Here is a 15,686-nt window from a genome sequence, read left to right as displayed (position 1 = left end):
TCCAAGCCCCAGGGAATGGCCTAGGATAGGACGGACACTAGGAGAATAAGGGATAACCAAGGAGTTAACTAGGCTCTTCGCAGTATTTACTAGTAAACAAGTGGGAGTCAGTGGAGTTACCCACAAAGCTTCCACCACAAAAGCCACAGGGAGGCAGGTGGTAGGCTTCCTTAATTAACATCCCACTGTTTCACCCTAGGGAGCAAAGGACTGGGGCCAGGTGCTGAACACAAGGGAAGGAAACTGGTGCTGCTGCTGGTCAATGGGTGTTTAAGTGGAGAAAAGAAAAAAGAAACAGAGCCAGAAAACCACACTGCTCTTTTATTCAATGGTACATTCCCCCCCTTTAACATAGTGTCGAATCATATACCAAAAAAAGCCCGGAGACATTTCTGCAGATAAACCAGTGAAGAGAACACACATCATACATTATTGTCAACATAATCACTCCATGGAGAAGGAAGGGGGAAAGAAGCAGAACAGAGAACAAGGGGCTTAAATCCCTTGACACTGCAAAACATTCAGATGTTTGGAATCCAAAATAAAGTTTATAAGGAAGCCTTCCTGGAAGGAGAGGAGCAACTGGAATCTGAGGCAGCTTTGGCAGTCAGGGAGCATGGGAAGGACTCCAGGCTGATGGGCAAAAGCCCACCTACTGCTGGCAGGGGTCCCAGGATGGATGGGGACCCCGGAACCCTGGAGACTGGCCCATCCTCTGTGGCTTTACAAGGCCCTCTACAAGGGTGGCAGAAATAATACCCCAAACTTTAAAACAAAAATCTTTAGGGGTGGCCATGAACCCTGAAACTCAGAACCAAAGAAATGCTCCCCACCCCCACCCCCTAGCTCAACAGTAATGATCAAAGCCTGGGCCTGAAACCATTTGCTCCCCTCTCCTTGGAAAGAGCGGAATGGGGAGTGAAGGGAAAGGACTGTAATTGCAGCAGAAGACCGGGGAGAGCATCTCCTTGGACGGAGTCTGAAGAAAGGAAGAGATAAGAAAATACAAAGGAAAAAAAATTAATAAAAATGTCACGATATGGAGCCAGCGTGTTCCGATTCCGTCCACAAAAATAACTCAGGCTGCTTTGCCGAACCATCCTGTCCACCAGGGGCGCTGCTGAGGCTGTCTGCCTGGAAGGGTCACCAATGGGCGCGGAAAGTCCTCACTCTCATGGCTCGGGCCATCGCCGCTGCGGGGAGGGATCCTGGCGGCCCAATTTGGGAAGAGGCAAAGGGAGTTGGGTGAGGAGAGAAAGAAGACAAAGAAGACACTCGATGCTACAGGGCGCCAGAAGAGCCCAAACTGGCATCCCTACTACCACCTGCCCATTCCCAATCAAGTCCTCGGTCGCTTGGCCCAGCCCAGTGCGTGCACACACACACATGCGTGCACACACAATCACATGCGTGCGTCCCAATGTCTGGCTCCACATGGTGAGGTTCGGCGTGTTTAAACGAGACCAATTCTCTCTCTATATAATATATATTTTCTTAAAAAAAAGCAAGTCTAGTTCTGTGGTGGAGGCGGTGGGGGAGCTGGAGGCATCCCGAAGGGTGGCATGCCCGCCACCCCCATGCCCATCATGGTGACAAAGTTAGAAGGGTCCATGGGAGGCGGAGGAGGAGGGGGCGGGGCATACATCATGCCGGCGGAACCAGGCGGCGGAGGCGGCGGAGGGGGAGGGGCCCCGGGCGGCAGAGGCGGCTGGACCCCGGGGGGCAGGGGCACCATAGTGGGGTTGCCTTGCATCTGAGGGGCTCCTGGAGAAGCTGCGGCAGCCGCCTGCTGCTGTTGCCATGGCGGGATGGACCCTGTGCCAGCGCTCGTGGTGGTAGTCGTCGTATCTGGGGTGGTAAAGAAGCCCAAGGTCACACGCGCGGGGAGCACACCGCGGCTCTCTGCGGCTGCTGCCTTGGTATGGGGGGGCGAGGGGCGCCTGCTCCTTGCTTGGCATGCGGTACGGTGGTGGGGGGCGGGCGGGCAGGGCTGTCCTGGTGATGGGGAGTGGAGGGGTGGGCAGGACTACCCTGGGGTTAGCCTCAAGGTCTCTGGGCTTAGCAAAGTAAGCCTTTTGTCACCAATGCCCCTGGAAGGGCTCAGGGAAAGGTACCAGACACAAGAACCGGCTCTGAAATCCCTCCGCCCAGCTGCCGCCACCACCGAACGGCACATTCAACCTCAAGGCCACAGCTGCTCTCTCCCCAGTCCCCCGTCCCGTCCCTGCAGTCTCTCAGGCCCAATCACATCCCTTTCCACAGAGCATGCGTGCACCCCCCCATCCCCCCCACGTACACAAGGCTTGGGCCAGCCTGCAGCGCACTCAGCCTGAGAGTTTTGGGCTTTTGGCACCCTACCTACAACAGCAGGCTCCCCTCCAAGACCCCCACAAACCTTGCCCCAGACACAACCACACCGAACATCAGCTCTCCTTCCCAAGACTGTGGGGCCAAGAGGCCCATTTCTGTTTATGCTGCCAGCAGAGACGATAGTCTCATCTCAAGATCCGCTGTGTGAGCTGTGAGGCTCTCTTGTTCCTCTCAGCCCCCATCCCGCCCCATCTCCTGGCCCCTCTCAGTCCTCAGTGACACCCCCCCCATCCCACCCACCCCCACAAGCCCAAAATGTTCCACTCACTTTGCTGCCATGGCAAGGGGGTACTGGAAGCCATACTGCTGCTGGGCGGAGGGGGTGGCGGAGGCTGCTGCTGCTGCTGCTGCCATGGGGGAAGAGGACCAGAGGGAGGGGGCGGGGGCTGCCCACTGGGAGGCGGCGGCGGCGGCGGCATCATGCCCATAGGCGGCGGCGGCATCATACCTGCAGGTAGGTGGAGGCAACGGTGAGGTCTCAGGCGGGGTGGGGGGAAGATCAAGCTTGGGACAGAGACCCCACTCACTCCCAGGCCTAGGTGAGGACTCACATAATGTGAGCAGAGGCAGGGGCTCATTACCTTTTCCTTGATGCAGGCGATAGACCCCAGAGCCCACAGGCGTACTTCCCAGGTACTGATCTTGATGGAAGGAAAGAGCAGGAACTTAGCAGGACATGTGAACTGGCCAGGAAAAGACCCACTCCCACTCCCATCCCGCAATAACAGCTTCTCCAGTCACACAGCTAGTAAAGAATACTTTTCAACAAGAGAAGTGCCTGTGAGAACTCACTCCCTTGCTCCTTGAGAGGTCAGGGAGACCCAGTGCACTCCCTAGCTACTAGGACTGCTGCTTTTGACTCACAGCAACTTGATATAAACCCTTTCTCATCCCAAAGCCCCAAGGTTTCTGGTCTGACACTTACTTACCCATTGGAGGAGGGCCATGGTGCCCAGGTGGGTGGGGGCCCTGGTTCATTGGCGGCGGCGGTGGCTGCATCCAAGGGGGTGGGGGTCCATTGGGATTGTGCTGCATGGGATGTCCACCATGCCCACCTGTCAGGCTGGGTAACGGGTGTGGAAAGCTGTGGGGGCCACCTCCTGGTCCACCAGGACCCCCTCCGTGCATGCCGTGGTAGGGCCGACTCTCCGAAGGGCCAGAATTCATCCAAGGCGGGCGGCTCTGGGTAGTGGACATGAGAGACTACGTGAGAGCACTTCCCGCCAACGTCCCTGCCTGCGCTCCCTGCTGGCAACACTGTTCTTTTGGCTATGTCACGGACCAAAACACAAAAAAGGATCTCTCCAAAGTGAGAGGTCCTCAAACTGACCCGACATCCCTGAAGAACAATGTTGCCAGCCACCTCATCAATATGCCCCACCCAAAACACAAGGCCATAGCTCCCAGTCTGAGGAAGAGAATGGGAAGCCAGACCACAAAACCCAGTCCCCCAAGACTCACCGGTGGAGGTGGGTTGTTGGCAGGAGCAGCAGGCCGAGGTGCACTGGCTAGGGGTGTGGTGGCAGGCCCAGAAGTGGAGCCCACGGATGCTGGGACAGGCGCTTCACCCAATTCAGCCATGAGGGACAGATACTCTTTATCCATACGTGCTTTATCTTGAGCTGACTGGGGGTCACCAGGCCTGAGGATGAGGTATAGGACACAGGGTCAGGGGTCAGTGGGGGGATATCATTAAGGACATTTTTATCCTAAAGAACTTATAGACAAAGTCCAGAGGAATTCAATTGTTAAGACTGTTCCCCCTGACCACTTAGGGCATGGCTCAGACAGTCTCGTCAGCCCTTTAGCACACTGCTCAGGATCCCAGTTAGATCTATCAGGAATGTCTCCATTCCCTACAGAGACAGTGGGCTAATAACATAGACAACTAATATGCAAAAGAGGTGACAGTGAGCACCAAACCACAGCAAGCCACAGCAAACAGGAAAACACACATCTTCTCAACGACTAAACTTTGTCAAACTCTGCATTCCCTTTTGAGGGAAGGAAAATCTATGCAAGATTGGAAGAACTGCCAGAACTCACTTAATAAAGCCTTATTATTTATCACCAAAAGGAGAAAAACGTTGACTTCTAGTGCTAGTTTGCAACTGGTTGAAATCCAGATTGCTTAGTCTTTTTGGACCACTTAAAGCAGTTAATTTAGCATGCTGAGTTCCAATGAAAAGCTTTATACCTAGAATAGAATCTTCAGGTTTTCCTAGGCTCAAGATGAGCAATAAAAGGGAATGATTCTGTACAAGGCCATTTCCGATCACCTGGATTACTAGGAAACCCAGAGCTGCCAGCCTCTCACCTTTGGAATTTGCAATCAGAAGCGATGTGGCCGGCCCCTCCACACTTGGTACAAACTGTGGTGTTGGTAATGCTACGGGTCTCTGAGCTCTGCCACGGTCTTAAGATTCTGATGCAAGTGAAAAAAAAAAGAAAAGAAAAGAAAAAGTCAACTCAAGGGCTATGGACATCTCCTCTGTTTCCATGGTTCCTCAGATCTTCCCCTACTGTAAGCCCATAAAGTACCTGTTATCATCTTCCCGAAGAGTCCCATTCAAGCGAGCCAATTCCCGAAGCTGCATCTTCCGTAGATCATTCTGGTCCTCAGGAGTCTCGATGCCCTGCTTCAGGATATTTCTTATCTAGTGAAGACAGTGGACAGTTATGTTAAGTGCTGGGGCCACCACCTAGACTTGTGGCAAGCAGCTTTCTCTCCAGCTTTCTCACCTGTTCTACAGCCTTTTTGACGTTCTCCATGGTATTGGCAGTAACCAGGGCATGAAGTGGCTCATCCTCCCCTGGCAACATCTGGCCATCTTTGCGCCCAACCTTTCCTTCCTTAACAGACCCTTTCCCTCGGATCATAATCTTGGCGTTGCATTCCTTCTCTATGTTCTTCAGGGTATTCCCTCTATCAGAAGTAAAAATCAAACAGCAAATGGATCAAGTTACCACATTTGTCATCAAGTATACACACCCTAGGGACAGAGGACAGGCTGCATAGGCACTCGTGGGGAAACTGCAAGTGTAGAGAATTGGGGGTTGGGGGTTCCCACCAAGAGCGCCACAGTCTCTACGTTAAGGTCAGCCACAGCAATCCTGGGGATGTGATTTCTCTGCAGTAAAACGGGGAAGTAGAGATTTTCTCACAGAAAGGCATAACTCAGCCAAAGTGAGTCTCTTACCAAAAACAGGAAGGGAAGCCAAAGACACCCAATGAAGCACAAATTAAGACATATCTGACAGGTGCTTAGGGCTTCTGTTATCTCGTAGGAGAGCAGTTACTTACCTGGGCCCAATTAGTAGCCCCACGAAATTGATTTCTGGATACTCATCTTGTGGAATCATTACTTTATCACTCACACGCGTTGCTGGAGGCCTAAGAAACAAAAGACTTGTCATCTCTTTTGCAAATTCCTGGGAGTTAACAAAAATGACCAGCAGCTTCTCTAGAATTAAGGCTTGGTGATATGTAATTATGGGTAATTTGGGCTAAGCGGTGAGAAGTTAGCACCAAAATTGTTTCACCAGTTCACACATGACCTGCATGTGTCATCTTTCCAGAGGCCTTAGCTCTGTACTTACTTGTAATCTGCAGGTGGCTTAAAATCAGGGTTGAGTGCAACCATTTCCGTGATGAGGTTATGTCGCTCCTCTTCCAGCTTTTTGCGGGTGCGGAACTCACGGGTGTTAAGCCGCTTCCCCTCACTATTGTAGATGGGCTCAGGGGAAGGGGACCTGTGGGAGACAGACCACCATTACTGCTCTGCCCACTCCCACTTTCTCGCATTCCCCCATGGGCTATAATAAGTTTTCCCCAGCCCTTCTGCCTCTCAGTCCCTAACACAACATTCTCTGGAAGAACCGACCATAACGTGTGCCATTCAAGATTGTGTGGAATGGGGAGATGGAAGCTGGCTTAGCATTGGGGGGACTGGGGGAGTGGGTGAGAAAGGAAAAAAAATGTTTTGTTTCTAAAAGTGATGAGAGAAAAAACTCTGTCCTTTTGGGAAAAATCTTTGGTTTGAAAATGGCAAGGAGAGTGTCATATCCTCGAGTCTTCTTGCCAATGTGGATTTTCTTTCATTTGAAAAATTTTTTTTTTTTTTTTTTTTTACAAATATAACAACTTTATGAGCCACAGAAACCCCAAGTTTAGGTACAATGTTAACTCTTGGAGAGCTCATGCCCTATCAGGAAGAGCGTCTGTACCCCTAACACATGTTAAGTATGAGCTCTTTAACCCAATGCAAGTGGGACTCAAGGCTACTGCAGCTACTTGGCCCCCACAATGGAGAGAGATGGTTCAAGGCTTCGTCTCTGCTTTTCCTTCAATGGCCTGGGGCTGGCTGTGTCCAAGGCCCAGGAGTCAACCTGTTTTCTGGCTGTTCGAGGTTGGGGAGTCTGGGTAGAGAAAAACGTTAAAATGCTAGAGCAGTCTCTAAGAGAGGCTGCAAATGCAGATTTGGTCAAATACTTGTCTAGGGTCTGAACCTGCAAACAGCAAGGGGAAAACCTACGTTTCTCCACCATAGTTTACAAGTCCAGAAAGCAGATTTTCTCTCTCTCATTTTAATGAATAAAATGCTGTTGCTATAAGTAAAAAATAATAATGATAAAATGGTCAGTTTACCACAGCTGGATTTTGCGGTAATAAAAAAAGAGAAGTTACATTCCTAGAATTCTTTGTTAAGATTTATAAAAAGGACCATAGCTTGATATTCTGAATGAAAATTTAGTAGCAGCTGCAAGAAGGGAAGAGACCATGTGGATCAGATTATTAAAAAACATCCTGAAAGTAGTTAAGACTCCTATACCCTCGGTTTAGTTGAGAGAACCTTGCCTAGTTGGAGCAAGGAGTGAACTCGGCTGCTCCCACTGTCTTCAGCCTAAAGGGAACCATGTCATACCAGGTTACACACACGATGGAATAAAAGGTCAGGTTTGTTCATGGCTAATGACGGCTAATTGACACCTCCGTTTCTAGCATTTGTATAAACTGTTAGCACAATTCATTAATAATGAAGAACAAGCAAACATACCCCAGCTCATTAGACTAACATACACATTTAAATCTATAAAAAATTTAAAACATTTTTTAACTGAGTAAGTTAAGCAACATCAAAATAGCATAAAGTGGCTTAATTTTGAGAGTACACCTTCTTAAGAAATAATCTTAAGGTAACAACTCATGCATTTCCCTCCAACCTGGGCTCAAAAGCAAAACAATCAGGCATTAGGGCCTCCTTCAAACTGAATACGAGGGAAGAAAACTGCTCTGTTTTTTTTTTTTCTAACATGCTTGACATTTCTAATTCCCACCCATAGCTGTCTGGAATTAAGCATTTCTGGCTAATCATCAAAACAAGTTTTACCGGTACCAAACTGGTCATTTAAAGGCCTCACAACAGTTTAATCTCTTCCCAAACCATGGAAGTAAATGTCAAAAGCTAATATTCTAAGAGGTTAGACTGGCCAACTTCTTCACCTCAAATAGGCACCATGTTAGATCAACTAATTCTAATCCCAGCTCTCTAGGAAGCAAAGGTTTGTTAAAAATTCAACCTTTTGAGAAATTATCTAGTAACCTGTAGACATAAATAAAGGGAAAAAGGCCCAAAAGGCACTAAACAGTTGTGGTCCATAACCTACAATGCAAATCTCTTTTGCGGGGGAGGACACAAAAACAACAACAAAAAAACACCTTCAAATCAAAAAGTGAAATAAAACAACACAACCTTCTAACCAATATCTACAGATAAAAAACTAGTAAAATTTAATAAAATTAAAAGGTCGATATGGAGAAATAAAATTTCTTTTCTGGCAAAGGGCAGCAGCAGAAAAATGCATAAATAAATGGCTTCTAAAGCCTTATCTTCCCAATTTAAAAAACTATCAACTAGGTAACAAGCTAAAAACATCACTTTTTAAAGCAGTGTTTTCAACTAAGCTACATGCACTAGGAGAAATTTCATTTGCCAGGAGTGGGTGGATGAGGAGAAAGGTTTACTGCCCTTCCAAGAAACAACCAGACATTAGCTGTTCAAAGATGGAGACAATAAAATCCCTGTTGTTGTTTTTTTTAAGTGCATTTCCCCTCAACTTTTCAGAGGCATTAAAATAAACGGCACACTGAAAGGACATGACCACAGCTGTTGAGGACCACACGCCCCAGAACAAAAAGAAAAAAAAAAGTAATATAGGGTTGGCTGCTTGCCACTTGAAATCCCAAAACAGGTGAGAATGTCCTGGCCCCTTCCCACCATCCCGAGGCAATGGCCAAGGCTGAAAATTAACTGGCAGTGAAGGAAGTTGGTTAGAAAACTCATCTGATTTTAAAACCATCTCAAAACCATGAGCAGGAGGAGACTGCAGCAATGAGTGACCAGACTGAGTTTCTGGCCTGCTCAAGTTCAGTGATGCTCAAAAATACTCTTAATCCCTGCAACATGTACCTGTGAAAAAACTGTACACCCTGGGCTTTCAGCCAAAGCAGGTACTGAAAAGGCAGGTTAACTGGCCACCTCACTGTCTCTAAGGATGGGTAAATCAGGTTAAAATCTACATGCTTACCAATTGGAAACCAGTTGTCCATTTTCCTGTAACTTTTAATTTTGCTAGTAATTAAGTTTCATTTCGATTTCCTAACTGTTAACTGATCATAAATATTGCTAATTAAACCCTAATCCCCTGAATGGTCAAGAGTACCAGTCGTCTCATTAGGATTTTATTGAACCGACACAATATGTTGCCACGAGTAAAATGTATTGAGAAAAAGGTAAAAGCGTTACTGTCAGCTGGTTAAAACTGTTTCCCAACCTGTCCTCAGGGTTAGGGGGGATGCCCAGGTCTCCTGTGCGCAGTTTACGAGTCAGGTCTTCTATCTGCAGTTGCACTGGAAGAAACCAGGTTAGGAAAGAAAAAAAAAGGATGGAAAAAAGACAATGTTACCAAAAAACATCTCAAATCTCAACAACAAGCATGAAGAACTCGGAGACTTTGAAAGGGACGATTGATTAGTGAACACATTGAAACAAACTCCCAACCATCTATTGGCAGGAGTCCACTTACATCTATAGGTTTTTTCACTTCAAAATGGTTATCACTTAAGGAAGCAAACAGTTTGTTGGAAGAGGAGTTAGCAGTAAAGACTGTTCACTAATGCTAACATCAAAGCAAGGCTTTCCCTCCCCACCAAGGCTTGCTATACAATTGACACCAAGAACCAAAAGCATAGATGGTATTACCGATACCCCATTCCCACCAGATTACTTTGAGGGCAAAAGTTTGTTTTTCATTAAAATATTGAGACCCAATTAACAGGGGTAAGAAAAAAAAATCAGTTGAACACAGATCAATTCATTAACACCAGGCTTACATTTTCTTAAACAACTAATACATTTAATAACCACTTCAATACCTCATAAAATTTTGTATATATTTTCCATTCAATCAGACCCTACTAGTAAGGGTTTCCCAACACCTGCTGCTTTAGTCAAACGTTAGATGACAAACCACATATCTTAATAAACAAATAATCATAAAGAATCAGTAAGTCTTTTTTTTTTAATTACTACTAATTTGGGGAGTGAAAATGGGAAAAAGAGGATACAACCAGTGGGACAAGGAAACTGTGTGGCCCTCAGACCTGGACATCTGAGGAGGTACATGAAGAGATGAGGGTTTCATAAAAGTTGCCAGTGACTCTGGGGAAATGCTACATGGCTGACTCTCTGAGACAAGAGGAACTGTGGAGTCAGACTGTATTTCCTCAGCATCCTGTTTCTTACCTTTGTAGCATTTGAATTTTAAACAAGCATCTCTAATAAGAGTTGGGTGAGTCTGCCCCATGATTGCACTAATGCCACATCCAACCCAGGATGGCCTTGTAATTTTAAAAACATTTCACAGAGCTATAACACACAGCTAATCGAGCTCTGAAGATATGAAAATCTGTATTAACATCCAGAGAAGGTACCGAGACATACTGGACAAGACAGTTCACACTGTGGTAGATAGTAAGGACAGAGTTCCCTAGACTCCTTTATGCTAGAAAGTTGTGACTTAGTAACTTGAGGTGCAAGTTACCTTCCATGGGGGTAAGAGTTCTTCTATCTGGTCTGTGAGCTATACGGTCTATTCTGAAGAAACAGTTGGTACTAAACTGTAAATCAAATGGATGCTACCTTTCATGGTCTTATGGCAAAGGCCCCCACATTAATATCTTCAAGGCAATTACCTCTACTAATGACATGTCCACTATTTTGTGGTTCTAAGTGACTGCAGATCTACGCCAGCCTCCGCTTTGATTTTTGCTTATAGCTTTGAACAGCCCTTAAAGCTCAGTACATTAACCAGCCCTAAGGAAGGGAACTGGGAATACAAACAATGAGTTTGTTTCCCCCATTTTCTAAGCCTGCTCATGTTCTTAAGATAGCAGCCTACAAGGGGGCACTTTCACAAAATGATGAAAAGACCCAAAGAGGGGTGGGTAGGAGTAGATAGGAACAGTGGGAAAAGAAAAAATATTAGCAGCACTGTGAAAAGAAGACAATTCCAACGCCTCAAAATTCTCAGTAGTCTAAAAAACATAGGAAATGAGGATTCTCAAAAATAACATGCTGGTCTTGAAGTTTTCTGACAGCCACAGAGCTTCGTAACTCTAAAAGTAAAAGGCCTTTGCCCTAATTTCCTCACAAGGGGATGTTTATTTGGTTAGTAGAAAATCATATTTATCAAATAAATGTTGCTAAGACAGCAGCACAGGTAAACGTAAAACTTGCATTAAAACCCTTGTAGTTAAAAAAAAAAGGTAATCCTGAAGTTAATTTCCATTAACTGTGGACAGTCACTCTTAAATCTTGAAATTTCCCAACAATTAAGATCTTTTATCCTACCACCTCATTTCATTTCGAAGCAGTATCCCTTTTTCAGAAGAGTCCTTTAGTAATGATACAAGAGCCTTCATTTTAAGATAGCTCTCCAAAAACCACACCAGAAAAGATGACAGGAAGGTCAACAGAATGGTAAAATGGGTGAACTGTAAACACACTTTCAGAGTCACTTTTTGTTCAAACTGAGTCCCCCCCTCAGAAAGTACCTATAAAAAGTAAAAGACCACATTTTAGGGAAAAGGAGGAATATGAAATTATGGTGAAAGGCCATGCTGAGTGAAAAATTACTTGAGTTTACAATACCTGCAGTGTTCGCCACTGGGGCTGTGTCCAGAGGCACAAGGCACTCACCTCATCAACTGGTAAGGAAACTGAACAGCAGCTGAAAAGGATGGGGGGTGGGGGAGGGGGGCCTTCTGGCCTGGGAACTATTCTCACTCCTAAGTGGGCCCCTCTACCTTCCTGGCACTCAAGGAGAACAATGGTGTTAACAGACCAAAACAAGGAGCTGCAAATGCAGGACCCACTAAGTAAAAACTGATGTATTATGTGAAAGTCTTGAAAGTACACCTGAACATAGCGCTTTCTCAAAATAGAAAACTTTAAAACCTCAAGTTTCCAACAGACAGAAATATTGCTCTGAATAACAGTATGAAAATGCATTTGTATGCAGAACGTGTATTTACCTATATAAGCTCTTTCTTGTTCCCGAGTAAGTCCAGGGGGGATAACTGTTGGCATTCCTGGGATCACTGTCTTCTGTTCCATTGTGTCCTGGTTCCAGCGGCTCCTCTTCCGCTTCTTACTTGGGAAATCTAAAAGGAGATAAAATCCATCAGATGCAAATATAAACCAGCAGAGTAACTACCAATAGGCAGTTAAGGATACTTAGGATATTACACAAATCTCGGTAGACTGTGAAACTGAAATGTTAACCAAAAATTTAATTAGCAAAGATAAACCTCATAACTCAGATGCAAACATATGGCTTCTGCCTGGATCTGGGTCAAAAGAAGTAAACATTTCATGTTTAGAATTTTCCTCCATAAAAACAATGTAAGGTGTGTATACAAGGTAACAAATCTAAGCACAAAGTTTCAGATAACAAAATAAAGTGTTGAGAAAATACACACTACATCTGTCATGAAGTCTTGAAAGGCCCCAGGGGAAAACAAAAGTAGAGAATTAGGAACAAGTTAAAGCAATATTGGAGAACTGCTGCCTCCTCCCATCTCCACCTTCACCAATCTCTTCCTGAATGCACCCAAAACACAACCTACCATAACACACTAGTAAAGGAAAAAGCTCTATTTAGATCATTTTTTTCTTCCAATGGTTAATCAAGACTAGCATTCAATTTTCCCTGCCAAGACCTTCACAATTTGAACTCTGAATAGATGTATTACAAACTCAACAAAAGTTATCAAAAGTAGCCAAACACTGTTTCCCCCACACAAAGGCAGAAACTTCTTCACCACGCAAAAACTATTTCCCAAAGGACACAGGTCTCCAGAGAAGACCCTTTAAAGGAACAGTAAGGGAAGGCGGGGCAATCAGACACAGAGCTCTGGAGCAAATGAAGTGAGAGACTAAGAAATAACAGCTAAGGCAGAGTGGACCAAAGAATCTCTCCCCCCACCACCAAAAAAAAAAAAAAAAATAGAGCCAAAAAAATCAACATCCCCTGACTCCCAGCCCTTTTAATTCTTACTGTAAGGAGAGTGGCCTTGCTCGCTTCCCTCCCTTTCAGGCCACTTATTAACGTGCCCAAATTCTAGGACCAGGAAAGGAACGTTCCCCGTTGTCAGGTGGCCATCCCACGCCTACCCGGCCTCCACACCCAGCACCCCGCCACACCACGGGTCCCTTACTCTAAGGGCCTCCCGTTTTTCGAGTTGCACTGCCAGGCCTGGCTACCACATTGCGCCTGCGCACAGCAAACCTCTCGTCCACCCCCCCACCCTTTCCGCCTCCCATCAGCGCGCTTGCGCGCTACAGGCTCCGAGTACTGGGCCGCGCGCTCCCTGCAGCGCCTCCGCCCGGGTCTCCTCGCGCGCGCGCGCGCGCGCCCCCGCCGCGTGCAGCCACCGTCGCCACTGCCGCGCGCCCCTCAGCCGGCCGGGCCGGTCCGCGCGACGCCTCTCGCGCTCTCGGCCCGACTCACCTCCTCCCCCGCCGGCCCGGCCGGCCTGCTGGTCCTGACGCGGCGGCTGGGGTGGCGGCGGTGGCGGCGGCGACACGCGCTGGTAGAGCGGCGGAGGAGGAGGAGGGGGCGGCGGCGGAGGCGGGCACGAAGAACCGGGAGGCGGTGGCGGCTGCTGGGGCGGCGGGGGGGGCGGCGGCGGGGGAGGCGGCGGCGGTAGCGCCGCGAAGGGGAAGGCCGCGGTCAGGGCCCCCATCGATCCCACGGGCGGCGGTGGCGGCGGCCCGGACCCCGGCAGTCCCGCCCCAGGCCCAGGGGCAGGCGGCTGCCCCGGCTCGAAGGCCCCCTTGGACCCGGGAAGGGGGGGCATGCCGGGGGGGGGCAGCTTACCCAGCGGCGTGGCGTTCGCTCCGGTCGCCATGGCGCCCCCGGGGACCGGCGCCTGCGGCTGCTGTTCCTCAGCGGCGGCGGCGGCTTCTTCTTCGCGAATCTCCCGGGGGGAGGGGACCCGACTGCGCTGCCGCGGAGCGCGCTGAGCCCGTCCTCTCACGCGGCGGGCGGCGGGCGGCGGGCGGCGGCGGCGGCGGCGGCGCGAGACGCACAAAGAGGGAGGAGAGAGGGCGCCGCGGGGGCGGGCCGGGGGCGACGGGGCCGGGGCCTTGATTGGCCCAGACCGAGGCCAGGGGTCGGGATCGGCGTCCCCGGATTGGCGGAGCCCTTGCCTCTCTCGATGTGCGCTGGGATTGGCCGAACCGTTAGGCCAAGAAAGGAAATGGCGGCGGAGCCTCGTGAGCTGAGAGGTGTCGCGGCACTCACTTCATTTGTTACTGCGCGAACTGAGCCCCGAGTCCAGGAAAGAAGGTGCGGGGTGGGGCCAGCTCTGTGACGTGAGGCTGAGGCGCTCCCTCATTGGCTAATATTGATTGAGTCAATCAAACTAGGTTGCGTCGTAGTGTCGTAGGATTGGCTGCAGCTCGTTTGATTCCTTTTCTTCTCCCCTCCCCCAGGGGGCAGTTTCGGCTGGATTGGAGGAGAAGTCGCGGCGGAGGAGCCCGGGAACGAGACTCTGCGGGGGGGGGGGGGGGGTGGAGCGGAAAGGACGGGGGCTGGAAGTGCGCAGGCGTCAATGCCGGGGCCGCCTCTCTGCCCCACTCCCTTTGCGGTCAACCCCGGGGCCTGGCGCGGAAGCCCTCGGTGACGTCAGGCCTAGATCCCTATGGTAACCCGGAACCGTGGGGCGCGGGGAGGGGCCGGCGCGGGCCCCAGCCGCAGATCCGTTGACGCTGCTGGTTAAAAGGAGATTTAAAAAAATAAGTAGAAAACAACAACTTTTAAGTCTTGGTGAAAGATTTTAAACAATACCTGAGCCGATGCAAGAATGTATAACCTTGGCTGGAAGACACTGTAAAATTGTGATTCTAAAATTAATTCACGAATGTATAATCTTTCCACCAAAATCCCAACTGGGTTCTTTTTTGGTGGGGAGGGAAGCGGGATTTGATAACATCACCTTAAAGTTATATAGAAGAGTGACTGAAAATCGTGGTTTCCCACTTGTCGAAAATACTGAGGTCTTGCCTTCCAGATTGTCAGCATTGGTATATAAACTCAGGAGTGAAAACAATTTGATGTTGCGTTAACAAAGTGGAAAGTAGTAGAGTCCTGAAATAAATTTCCCCAGATAGCGGTAGAAATACCTGAGGTAGTATTTCAAATCAGGCAGAAGAAGATTTAGTTAATGTATGGTATAGTCTTAAGTATAAACAATGATCAAACATCTAGAATACAACTTAGCAGATTTATAAAAATATTCTAGGAGTTGACTTTATGAAGACAGGAAACTTGGAAACCATAAAGTAAAGATTAAAAAAAAAAAGACATACTTGATCAAAAAAATATAAAACTTTGTATGGTAAAAGTCAATAGAAAATTTACAGATTAGAAAAACCATTTGCCACACGTATGACAGATAAAGAACTAGTAACTCTGAAAAAAACTCAAAAACTTAATCAGAGAAAGTGAGCAAAGAGCCTGAATGGGCAGTTGTCAGATGGACAAGTCCAGAGCCGGTAAGGACTTTATTTGAAAGGATCATTGCAAGAGTATAGGAAAAGAGAATATACAACAGGGAGAACACTGACTGCCGGTTCAGCAGAGTCTCAAGAGTTAGGCTAAGAGGCTTTCCGAGAGAGGGGTGTAGACCCAGGTGTGGGGAAGTGGGATAAAAGAGTGGTGTAATCAGAGAATGGAGGCGAAGGCCAGCC

The 15,686-nt window shown here is 48.1% G+C and overlaps 1 protein-coding gene and 1 long non-coding RNA gene across 16 annotated transcripts; one reads left to right on the top strand and one right to left on the bottom strand.

Moving 5' to 3' along the window:
* Positions 1-300: 300 nt before the first annotated feature.
* SF1 (splicing factor 1) lies at positions 301-14,261 on the bottom strand. Of its 15 annotated transcripts, none has more exons than XM_077115815.1 (14): positions 13,444-13,988; positions 11,966-12,094; positions 9,205-9,280; positions 5,971-6,123; positions 5,675-5,764; positions 5,113-5,296; positions 4,912-5,027; positions 4,688-4,795; positions 3,832-4,012; positions 3,300-3,573; positions 2,952-3,011; positions 2,639-2,818; positions 1,644-1,848; positions 301-1,208 (listed from the first exon to the last, which is right to left on the bottom strand). In XM_077115815.1, exons 1-14 carry the CDS (start codon positions 13,841-13,843, stop codon positions 1,079-1,081), a joined length of 2,286 nt encoding a protein of 761 aa, XP_076971930.1. In that variant the 5' UTR covers positions 13,844-13,988; the 3' UTR covers positions 301-1,078. The 15 variants fall into 15 exon arrangements, with proteins under 15 accessions (XP_076971930.1, XP_076971940.1, XP_076971936.1 ...); XM_077115825.1 differs by having other exon boundaries at positions 3,296-3,573; positions 13,813-13,988; XM_077115821.1 differs by having other exon boundaries at positions 13,813-13,988.
* Positions 13,997-14,850, top strand: LOC143646651 (uncharacterized). The gene is made up of 2 exons (XR_013157560.1): positions 13,997-14,283; positions 14,430-14,850. It is a non-coding gene; the product is annotated as an uncharacterized LOC143646651 (long non-coding RNA).
* The last annotated feature ends 836 nt before the right edge of the window (positions 14,851-15,686 follow it).

Source organism: Tamandua tetradactyla, chromosome 9 (assembly GCF_023851605.1).
Source record: "Tamandua tetradactyla isolate mTamTet1 chromosome 9, mTamTet1.pri, whole genome shotgun sequence".
Classification (NCBI taxonomy): domain Eukaryota; kingdom Metazoa; phylum Chordata; class Mammalia; order Pilosa; family Myrmecophagidae; genus Tamandua; species Tamandua tetradactyla.
This window is presented reverse-complemented; position numbering and strand designations above follow the sequence as displayed.

What these genes read in the sequence shown, in the direction of transcription:
- SF1 (XM_077115814.1), bottom strand. Translation starts at nt 13,843, where the DNA reads ATGGCGACCGGAGCGAACGCCACGCCGCTGGGTAAGCTGCCCCCCCCC. An exon ending in CTTCGGGAAGATGATAACAG is followed by an intron (nt 4,796 to 4,911) that starts GTACTTTATGGG and finishes CACTTGCATCAG; the next exon opens with AATCTTAAGACCGTGGCAGA. An exon ending in CCATGGCCCTCCTCCAATGG is followed by an intron (nt 3,012 to 3,299) that starts GTAAGTAAGTGT and finishes CCTTCCATCAAG; the next exon opens with ATCAGTACCTGGGAAGTACG.